The 11,687-nt window shown below is 36.5% G+C and overlaps 1 protein-coding gene across 1 annotated transcript in view; it reads left to right on the top strand.

Annotated features, from left to right (window-relative positions):
* Positions 1-10,931, top strand: part of LOC108740992 (trace amine-associated receptor 1) — a 14,383-nt gene extending 3,452 nt beyond the window's left edge. The window contains exons 3-6 of the mRNA XM_025979024.1: positions 4,735-4,851; positions 6,807-7,124; positions 10,382-10,618; positions 10,674-10,931. Coding sequence (XP_025834809.1) covers positions 4,735-4,851; positions 6,807-7,124; positions 10,382-10,618; positions 10,674-10,931 — 930 coding nt within the window. The remainder of the gene's footprint in view (positions 1-4,734; positions 4,852-6,806; positions 7,125-10,381; positions 10,619-10,673) is intronic.
* The last annotated feature ends 756 nt before the right edge of the window (positions 10,932-11,687 follow it).

The following is an 11,687-nucleotide window of genomic DNA, read 5'->3' as shown; positions in this document are numbered from 1 at the left end:
ATTACCTACCGTAAAATTTTTGAAAGATTGACACATTGCCGCACATTGCATGACAAATTGTCGGACAGAGACCAGCATCTGATCTTTATTTGTCACATTTTTTAATTAACGGTAATGGCACAGTGGTATCGACGCTTGACTGCCATGCAGGCGGACCAGGTCTCTACGCTCGACCGATGCTGTAGCTTTTTTCCTTAATTATCATTATTTACTTATTTCCTTTTTAATATTAAAGTATTAACCAAAGAATGCTTTTGTTTAATTGGTTCGTAGCTCACGTTGTATTGGAGGACTTTCAACTTAGTGGCATTAAAATATGATAAGACTCTTTTTATTTTGACTAAGAGTATAAATTGACATACTTTTCCTTAGGCAACACATTATACTGAATTGGTTATTCTTGAGAAAATTGATAGAGTTGGCCTCTACTATATGAAAGTTGATCATAATGATTTTTGGTAAAAAAAAAACACTTTGAAAACGTTCACTTAATTTTTATTAGATTCTTAACAAGTTTCGACCTACAAGGCCCGTCTTCATGTATCATGTAGAGATAAGGAAATTATTTATTTTTTAACCCTGTTTTATACTAAATTCCTAAACCGATTATACGAACGACCGACTAATTGACCCTTTCAGTATAGCGTGTGCTTTTGTTTTTTCGTTAAATAAATTAGAATTAGGTCGACCTTAGTAAACTGTATAGAATGTCTTTTAGTCTCTGGCATAATTCAATTTCATCAAAAGCGTAACTGATACCGGGTGAAAGGAAAACAAAGGCAGCACAATTATCGCCTTAAAAATAATAACTGACCCTATCAACAGCGATAAACAATATGCACGATTTGCTAATTAGGGCTTGTAGGGCCCGTAAATTAAAGGGGATCTTAATTATACAGGATTCGGGCTGCTGAATGGACGGCTTGATAATATGGGAAAGAGAACAGCTTTTCGGGTTATTATTTAAATAAAGTCAGTGTTCATTAAAATAAATAGGATCAAATCGGGAGGGTACATAAAAGGGATAACAACGAGGATAATTGGATACCCTTATGTTGTATCTAAACAGAAATAAGGAAAATAAATGTACCTATAGGGTGTACAAAGTAGCAGTGTAGTTAGAAAAGTTTATTTAAAGATATTTGTAAATTTGAGTATAAAGTATGAGTCTGTAGTTGTCAATGTCTAGAACTAATTGCAAATTAAGTTAAATTATTTTTATATAATCGCTTCGTTAGTGTGGCGTGGGTGTGACAACATCGACAATTTTTCCCTCATTAATTTGAGGTAGCGTGTCATCATCATCATCATAAGGTCATCAGTCCTAAGACTGGTTGGACACGTACCTCCACTCTTTCCTATCCTGAGCTAAACTTCGCATTTCCCTAAAACTAGAACTTGCCGATGTTTTTCCATTGGGCACTCTGGGCAAGTGCCCAGGGCCCCACGATCAACGGAGGCCCCCTATACAGTTCCTGTCAGATCCATTCGCCAACCATAAGCCGATAATTATTTTAAGAAAATTAATCAATAATTGCTGTTAGAATATTTACTTGCATAATCGCTTTTTGTGATTCTTCAAACATTTATATATTCTGGAATTGTATTATTTCCAATCGCTCTCCAAAGAGAAAAATACAGAATCTGACTACAAGGACTTGTCTCAAAGAATAAGACTTAGAAGTTCGCGCCAGACATTTTTTGATAACTGCACCGATAGTCCAACTAAGTTGGGAAGAGATATTAAAGTAGAAATATCTTACTTCCCATAAGTGATATCACAAGCGTGCATCTAAAACAACGATTGAGTTTTTGTTTTTCGTTTGAAAACTCCAAATCCAGAGAGAAAGTTGCAAATAATTTGCTGCTATAAAGATGTCAACGAGAAAGAGTTAAAAATAGAATGTCTGTATTTGGCAAAGTTTTGATAAAAAACCGAGTTTGAGACACATTTCCAAATGTAGAAATTGCATTGAGAATCTTTTTAAACATGATGGTAACTAACTATAGTGACGAATGCTCCTTCTTTAAACGGAAAAGAATAAAAAATAAGTTAAGACGAACAATGCTTCAAGAAAGATTGATCAGTCCATAGAATGGGATATGCTCAAAGAGAAAGAGTTTGAACAACCGGTTGACGATTTTGTATATCTGAAAACTAGAAGGGTGCCTTTTCAAAAAACACAATTTTAAGTACCAACCTGAGAATGATATTAGAGTTACTACTTTAGAGTCATATTACAATTATCTATTCATTTATGTGAATGTAAAGAAACAAATAACAAACCAAAATAATTCTCTGTCAAAGCTGTAGGGGCCCCGGTAGGCTTATGTGCCCAGGGCCTCCAATAGGTTAAAGACGGCCCTGACTAGAACAGCCCACATCCTTAACTATTTGCGAACAGTAATCTAATCTACGTCTACCTCTACCCCTCCTAACTCCTGTTTCTGTCTCTAATATGTCTCTGACTACACCTTCATGCCTGAGAAGGTGTCCTACCAACCTATCTCGCCTATTTTTTATCGACTTCCATAGAGTCCTCTGTTCTATTCTCTCCAATACGTCTTCATTTCTAACCTTTTCTACCCACGTTATCCTCATCATCCGCCTATAACACTGGTTGGACACGCACCTCCACTCTTTCCTATCATGAGCTAAACATCGCATTTCCCTAAAACTAGAACAGCCCACATCCTTAACTATTTGCTAACAGTAATCTAATCTAGGTCTACCTCTACCCCTCCTAACTCCTGTTTCTGCCTCTAATATGTCTCTGACTAGACCTTCACGCCTAAGAAGGTGTCCTACCAACGTATCTCGCCTATTTTTTATCGACTTCCATAGAGTCCTCTGTTCTATTCTCTCCAATACGTCTTCATTTCTAACCTTTTCTACCCACGATATCCTCATCATCCGCCTATAACACCACATTTCGAACGCTTCTAACCTTTTCTTTTCCGCCGCTCCCACTGTCCATGTTTCGCACCCGTACAACGCCGTGCTCCAAACATACACCTTTAACAACCTTTTTCGAATTTCTAAATTAACCGTTCGCGAGCATAGAAGTGACTTCTTTTTATTAAAGGCGACACGACCCTGCGCTATCCTCTGCTTTATATCCCTACTACTCCTTTCATCCTCACTTATCTGACTTCCTAGGTATCTAAAATCAGCCACTTCTTCTAATTTTTTGTCTCCTATCTTTATATTCGCTCTTTCCCTACTTTTCCTTCCCTTGCATATCAGTATTTTAGTTTTACTTTTATTTATTATCATACAGTACTGATCTGTCAGTACCGCTTCCATTTTATTTAAAGCTATCTCTAGGTCCTCCTTGCTAGATTAATATTTCATACGTTAGTGTTGTCTTTTCCTATAGTAGCTTATTATTATTATTTTTATTTAGTATCAGTACTATCTTTAAACTAGCAAGATCAAAATATGCAACACCACATACTGGAACAGTCTTGGTCTTGTTCTGACTGTTCATCACTACTTTTTAGTTAACAATTTTTTGTTTTTATCCGTTTCGAGATAAATTTTTGTGTGTTGAGTAATTTTTTTCTCGTCGACAATCAATTTTGTCGTTTAAATTCCGCTATCTTAATATCATTCCCGGTACAGTAGCTTTTCCATCAGAGCAGACATTAAACCCTGAAATTTTTCAAGTTCCAGACAAGTAAAAAGTAATAACTATGTACATCGGTGACTAACAGGGGGTAAAAACGGCAAGGAAGAAAACAGTTCTTCAATCTCATTTTGCAAGATATTTTTTATATCTGTATACCTATCTTCCAGTTCTGCAGATAAGTAATGTGTTTATCCGGGATGTTTCCCATATCTCACTTTCACTTAGCGGTTAAGTGACTAATGTCGCAGAAGAAAAATATAATTCACCATAATATATCAAATCATTTATCATCCATTTTATGTATATGTAACACACGATTTAAAACCATAAATTGTACTATTTGCAAATCGAATATCAAACCACGATTACTGTTTGTTATTGTTGTGTTTTTCCTTGCGACTTAAAGACGAAATAGTTTCTTCCATATTGAAGTATGCTATAACAATTACTTTGGTGACGTTGTTTTATTACCATTGATAGTTTTTTACACTAGATTTGGCCGTTGTTATTAATTTTCAGTCCATAGACTTTTATACGTATTATTTTTATTGATTGTAGGATTTTTTATAGGTGTAATATCCTTGCAAGAATCAGTTTTCTTTCAAATCACCATCATAAAGAAGGACGAAAATATAAGGCCGTTGTTCAACTCCCTGTGGGGTTCTCGCTAATCGATATAATAAACTTTTATAATAAATATAATAGCTACTTGAAGCCATATTGCTCAACTGCTTCATATCATTCTTTCATGCTCGTTTTCTGAGATATTTACGGCTTTTATTCCTTATGTAACCTCGTAACGGTGTCATGCACTGACAACTTCTGAAGTTAGTGAAACCTAGCTAGCCTATGGGGGAATCCCTTAGGTTTTTTCGCCTTTAGTAGCAGCTAGTCGAATTTTTATCAGCGTTGTACTTACAAAAAGTCCCTGTCGTAAATCTTGAAAGTTAAATTAATTATAGGGAGACATTGTAAGTAGTAGGGGGTAAGTTACTTACTATTTCGCACCCTGTTACAATAGTTTACGATTTGCTATTGCGAATATAATTAATTTATCAATCAGCAAAGTAATTGTGTATTTACTCATATTGTTGCTATTTAGGCTCTTCTTCGAGGTGCCCTAAGTCAACAATCTGCTGTAATATTAATATGTATGGCTGTGGATCGATATTTGTACATGCTCCATCCCCATCGCTACCAAAAGCATTCCAGTAAAAAGGTAATGAAACGTTTACGTATCTACCTAATAGTAATTTGTTTAATAGTCATTGATAAAAGCTTCGAATTGAAACGAGATTATAAGATGAAGATAATCACGAGTTCACTAAATCTTTGGAAATTATCGAAAAGAAATTTCTAATAGCTATATTCCTTGGTCCTGAAGGTAAAAACTCGTTTCAATTAAAACAGGATGTTTAACGAGTTAGCAAAGATTTGAAACGGACAAGAGCTTCACTTCTTAGAGTAAATAGTAGTGGCGTCTGGGGAAGCCGTTTAATTTAGACGATCGATGGATGTAATTTGGAGTTCCCACTTGTCCCAGTTGCAACACGCTACGGAAAAATCTTTTATAGGAGACAGGTATCCGCTAGAACTACACTTTTCCACGGTAAAACCCAACGTGTGGATCGAATCGAGTTGAGTAAATATCTTTATTGTGAGCTTCTGCTTTACTTTGTATAGACTCTTGTACAACAACTACAAATAGATGTCAATGACTAAAAGAAAGATAAGAAAGTGGTTGGTAAATAAATAATACAAGAGTTCAAGTAATCGTCGTATGGATCATGATACGTTTCGGGGAACAGTCACAATTATTTTGTTTATTAATTAGTGTTAGTGTTTGCATTAAATGAACTAAATTTTAACATGTTAGACGTTAATTTTATATCCAACCTACATATATGAAATTAAGTGGAAAATCTGGAAAATTAATGATCCCGATTTCCATATGAATTGTTTTGAGATCAAACTTCGCAGGCATGTAATGTTTGAAATACAATGTCATAATCCTGCTGAAAATAGGGGATAGAGGTGGTACGGCGGTTCCTATTCACGAAAGGATTCAATGTAGCCGTAGTATGCTGACCAAGTCTCTAGCGGGATAAACTGGGATTAAAACTGGATAGAGGAGATAATATTTACACTTTGCTGAACTTCTATGATTTAGTTCAACTTTGTGATCCCTTAAATTAGAGACTTACATACACTGGAGTGGGTTTTCCCCATTTAAAAATACTACTCTTCAATTTATATACATGTATCTACAGACATTAATTTGGATTTAAATAAGTTGAACCTAATAGTCCTCGTTAGCACACCAAAGATAGTTTCAACAACTCAATAACCAATCGAAGGTTGCCCCATGTAAAGAAGTTAATTAAAATCAAACAAACGGTAGTATATCGCCATCTGTCTATATTTACTGGTTACTGTAGTAGGTATTTCATGTACTCATGTGTATACATACACAGTTGCTTGATTTAAATTTAATTTACAGTACGATTATCTTTTTATTATTTTTGGAAGGATAAAAATCGATTTTTGAAATTGGTTCCAATAATTTTATTATGTTTATATGTTTGCATATTTGTTTACTGCGACGTGTTTTCAATATCCAAAAAGTTTTCCTTGACTTACGAAAGCTGTGCGGTTGATGTAAGATTTTTACTCCCATTCTGGCAGTTTTAAGAAGCGTTCTTGGCTTCGCTTTTGACATTTTTATGCAAAATAAAAGTACAGCTTTAAGGGAACGTTCAAGTTTAAGTCTAACAGCCCGGAAAATTTATTTTTCGCCTTCCATTCTCTATTTATTGTTTGAATCGAATGTAAGAATATATATTAAAACCGACCCATCCCTTGCTACACGCCCCTACTGGCGACAGAAAGTATTATGAAGGCGGACAAGTGAACAAAAAAAAAGCCCGTCAACACATTTTCAATTCAAGTTTTGATTAAAAATAAATATATTTTGTGATTCGAAACAGAGAAATGACGATAATATTAAGCAATTAGAATTATATTTCTCGAACAAAATTAAAAATTCGGGCAATATCTCTAGGGTGTAAAAACAATAGTAAAATTGGAAAGAAGATTTTCATTAAAGTCGTTTTTCTTATAAAATCAACAAAGTCCTATGAACGTTTTGGTTTAAAGGTAATTTTTTAATTTCAGGGCTGCGTTGCAATAATAAGTTTGACATGGATTATGTCTATGACTCTATTTTCTATCCTGGTGCTTCCCCGAGGCGGTTACTATTTCAACTCGACGGGAATGGTTGCGTGCGAACCCTTTTATTCGCGTGCCTCCATCCGAATCCTGACCGCCTGCGGGTTCTACTTTCCTACCACCATGATTCTTATGTATTGCTACGGATCCGCGTTTCATGTTAATAAATTAGGACTGAAAACTAATGTCTCTCTCCCGACTCATCCACCGGAAACTGCCACTGTCAGCGAAAACTGCACCAGCTCCATTCATACAATGGAAAAGGTAAGACTTAGCGAAATATTTAGGACATGGTGGCTAATTATGTTTGACCAACAGTCATGAGATTAATAGACACATAGATTTATAAACTCTATCATGTAAAAACTGTATCATAAACCATGTTCATCATCATCATACGGTCGTCAGTTCTAATAAGACTGGTTGGACATGCACTTTCACTCTTTCCTAGCCTCAGTTAATCATTTGTATTTCACTGACTATATATAAACTAATCCAATCCGTCTACTTTTACTCCTCCTAACTCCTATTTCTGCTTCTAATATGCCTCTCTGCTGAGACCTGTTAGTCCTTTATGCCTGAGAAGGTGTCCTACCAACCCATCTTGCCTATTTGGCTGGCGGCGGCGGAGAGAGGGTAACGGCTGCATTAGATGGATATAATACGCAGCCGCGCGGAGAGTCCCGGCGGCGTGTGCTGTGCTCAGCTGTTATTTTCTTACCTCTGCTCTCCACGTGGCTGGGCATCATTGCCTCTATTTGCAGTCTGTGTTAAAACCAAATCATAATTTGCAGTAAACCTGTGCTGGGACACATAGTAGAAGTGAAACTTCTTTTTACTAAAGGCGACTCAAACTTGAGCTATCCTTTGTTTTACTGCTCCTTTTATCCTGAATAATCTGGTTTCCTAATATAGATCTACTTCTACTCCTCCTAATTCCTATTTCTGCTTCTATCTTTTTGTATCTTGCCTATTTGACTGGCGGCGGCGGAGAGAGGGCAACGGCTGTATTAGATGGACATAATACGCAGCCGTGCGGAGAGTGGGGAGTCCCGGCGGCGTGTGCTGTGCTCAGCTGTTGTTTTCGTACCTCTGCTCTCCACGTGGCTGAGCATCATTACCTCTATTTGCGGTCTGTGTTAAAACCAAATCATAATTTGCAGTAAACCTGTGAAAACGAAATGTGTGCTGGGACACATAGTAGAAGTGAAACTTCTTTTTATTAAAGGCGACTTGAACTTGCGCTATTTTTTGTTTTATATCTCTACTGCTTCTTTTATCCTTAATAATCTGACTTCCCAATCTGTTATAGAATTATAGTTAGATTCTTTAGATGGCATATTATAGTAATCATGTTACCCTTGTTCCTCGTTATAAGGCAAAAAAGGGCCTTTTATGTCCGTTATATGATTATAGGTTACATTATCAGAATGTATTATTAAAAGATAATTCAGTGTCCTATTTATAATCCGTATTCCCAAAAAAGCATCGTGTTACACGGTTGACTGCATATAAAATTAAATTGTACGAAGATGAAGTCATACACATTATAGGTATGTGTGTAAGTCCTTATCTTAAAACCAGATGAATTAAATTGCAAAGGTTAATTCAAGTAAACTATAATCAGGCAGGTCTCGGGTGCATCCAAGCGCTGGTAAACTGCATTACCTCGCTTCAATAAATTTATCCTTAAATGGTACACGTACTGCATTTTGAACTATACGTCGAAACTACGTGACTGTGGAAATTTCTATTTTCTAAGAGTGGTTGAAACAGGAATTTAGGTAACCAGGCATTTGAAATGGTGAACGATAGGCGAAATAACGTTATCGATATTATTGCATTTCTACGCTATCGACAATGTAAATGCAAATAGCAAATTATTAAACTAAAAGTTACATTTGCAGTAACAATGTATAGTGGTAAGTAAAAAAACCAAATGTCTGCTGGGATAGATAGTAGAAGTGAAACTTCAACGGACAAGTGGAAAAACGAATCGCAACAAAATTTTTACTTCAAGTTTTACGGGGAGATTGTTAATGTACTTGTCTAACTTAAAAACCTGACCGTAAAACTTCAAGCAAAAATTTTGTTTCCATTCGTTTTTCGACTTGTACGTTGAAGTTTCGCCTCTACTATATATTCCAGCACACATTTCGTTTTCACAGGTTTACTGCAAATTATGATTTGGTTGTTACACAGACCGCAAATAGAGGCAATTATGCCCAGCCACATGGAAAGCAGAGGTAAGAAAGCAACAGCTGAGCACAGCACACGCCGTCGGGACTCTAGCGGACTCCCCACTCTCCGTGCAGCTGCGCATTATCATCATCTGCCGCTGCTCTCTCTCCGTCTCCGCCAGCCTTTCTCTCCGGCGATATACCGTCTACCCTCTCCACGCGGCCATAACGCTTTTTCGGGAGAGAAAAAATCGTAATACTCCGTCGTCTTTATAGAAGTTTTACTTCAAAAAATTTTAATCAATAAAATCGGAAATTCGATACGTATAACTCAAAACTTGCTGTACACTTTTGTGATTATCCTTTAAACTCATTTTTCCGAAAAATTTCCTTAGAGAAGGCTACTATTTTCTGATGATTCCAATGTATTAAACTAGTAAAATGAAATTGCTTTCATTCCTTTATTTATTCCATTCGGATGAAGATATCAAATGGTATAGTAACCATTTAATTTACACTACATTTCCTGCATTTTCGAATGAAAGGAGAGCGTCAGGCTTATCCTTCTTATAGCCGTTAACACGGGGCACTTGTCGTTACACAGTTTCGGAAAACTGCATTTCTGTCATAAAATAGAGATATTTACGATGGCGATAATAAAATTTATTGCCAACTTTTTCTATTCTGAAGTGCGACGTTACCATCCGATTAGAGAGCTTTCTCCACTGAAGATGAATGGGATACTAAGCTATAAAGTCTATTTGTTTCTACGTGTTCAGAACTGTTACAAAACTAGCACGAACTATTTTATTATTAGGTATATTTTTCAAGAAGTATTATTAATACACGAATATGCAAGTAGATATCGATAAGTTTCTACATTAGATGATGTTTCTTAAGAGTTTATTCTTTGTGTTTGATTCTTGGTGCAGAACTTTTTATAACACGATGTCGAATCAATTCAATTTTCTTGGAAGGATTCTTTCATACTTTGAAAGTAATGTGTAAGATACGTAAATATATATGTGCACCGTGAAATATGACTTTTAGTTTAGGAAAAGCTTTCACGGAAAGCTTTTTATGCTTTTACGCCAAATAAATTTATTTTAATCTAGCCTTATAAAAGACAGAGTGTATATGGCAGGATTTCTATTAAATAACCCCAAAAACGACTACTCCACGCTACTTTTACAGATTTTCCAGAAATTGTAGATCAAAATAGTCCTTTTGTAATTAAAGGTATCGACATAATTTGACAATATGGATGCCATGAACTTATTGTTAAGTTGCTGTTAAAATTAATTGTTTTTCTTTCTACAGCAACCTCCTTATCAGGAGAAGGGCCTGAGTGCTACAACGTCAAGGACAATGGCCGCGATATCTTTAGGGTTTATAGTTTTAGTAACACCATGGACAATCCAAGAGGTTGTGGTGGCTTGCACTGGCACAAGAGCACCCCCAACCCTCGACTTCTTAGTCACCTGGTTATCCATGAGCCACACCTTCTGGAACCCCTTCCTCTATTGGTTGCTCAACAATCAATTCCGAAGAATTTGTAGGGAGTTATTTTTTACTCGGGTATGACTAGTATTTGTCCTCTTATAGAATATTATTTCTCAAAAATAGTTTGCAGATTTTTTGCAGAACCATGAGCAAGAAGAAGAGTATTCAGCACAGTTGTTGCAACAATAGTCCTGTGATAATTCGTCACAAGGAGGGTTGCGATTTTCAAGGACTCTCCGAGAAATATTGGGGAGAAATCCTTGATCGGACATTGTCCAGTAATTCTTTGCAAAATCTACATCGCAGTTTTTCGCACCCGCACGTGAACTGTTACACACCCACGGCTCATGACCTTTGCATCCTAGATTTAGGGGTGCCGGCGTTATGAAAAAAGGACAAAACCACTCAGACATTCGACGAAGCTGTTGCTAGCTTCGTGGGCAGTCCACATAACCTGTCCAATTGTTCGAATTGACTGATGTGGTCCCTTAACAAACACAAAATAGTCCTTTGAAAATTAAAAAGTTCATTGCTCACATCATCAAGGATAACTGTGTTAAGTAAGATGGCGTCAAGTAGGTACACGTTTAACGTTATTTCTATCGAAATAAAAATCATAAAATACGTTATATTCATTAAAATAAGAAGTCAATGAAACCTATGTGATTAACGTAATAACGATTAAAGGAAGAACTGAAGGTAGTGTTCATTTGTCCACAGCTTTAATGTAATTCAGACAATGAAGTATCTCGATTGGGTCTCATTATTTCGTAAGAAGTTTCAGATCAGGTAGGTATATTTTTGAAAATGAAGAAGCAATCAATAGATCACCGTATACATAACGTTACATTTGATGGTAAACCGAGCGGCATGGCCTAGAGGTCTAGACCATTGCTTAGCATTCGGGAGGATGCCGGTTCGATTCCGGGTCCGTCTGCCTTGGTCCAAGTTTTTCTGTGGTTTCCTTGGATAACTTAGGCAAACGCTGAGGCAGTAATATTCCACAGATAATCGTTAACTCTCTTCTGTCTTCATTTCGTCCGTCACATCTTTCTCATCCGAACCACCATCCACCCATTTCCATGATTCCTGAAAGCAGGCTGAAGAGGGCCTTCCGCCCTACCTTCCGGCATAGCCCGGAGGG

The sequence above is a fragment of the Agrilus planipennis genome, unplaced genomic scaffold (assembly GCF_000699045.2).
Source record: "Agrilus planipennis isolate EAB-ADULT unplaced genomic scaffold, Apla_2.0 scaffold238, whole genome shotgun sequence".
Lineage (NCBI taxonomy): Eukaryota > Metazoa > Arthropoda > Insecta > Coleoptera > Buprestidae > Agrilus > Agrilus planipennis.
This window is presented reverse-complemented; position numbering and strand designations above follow the sequence as displayed.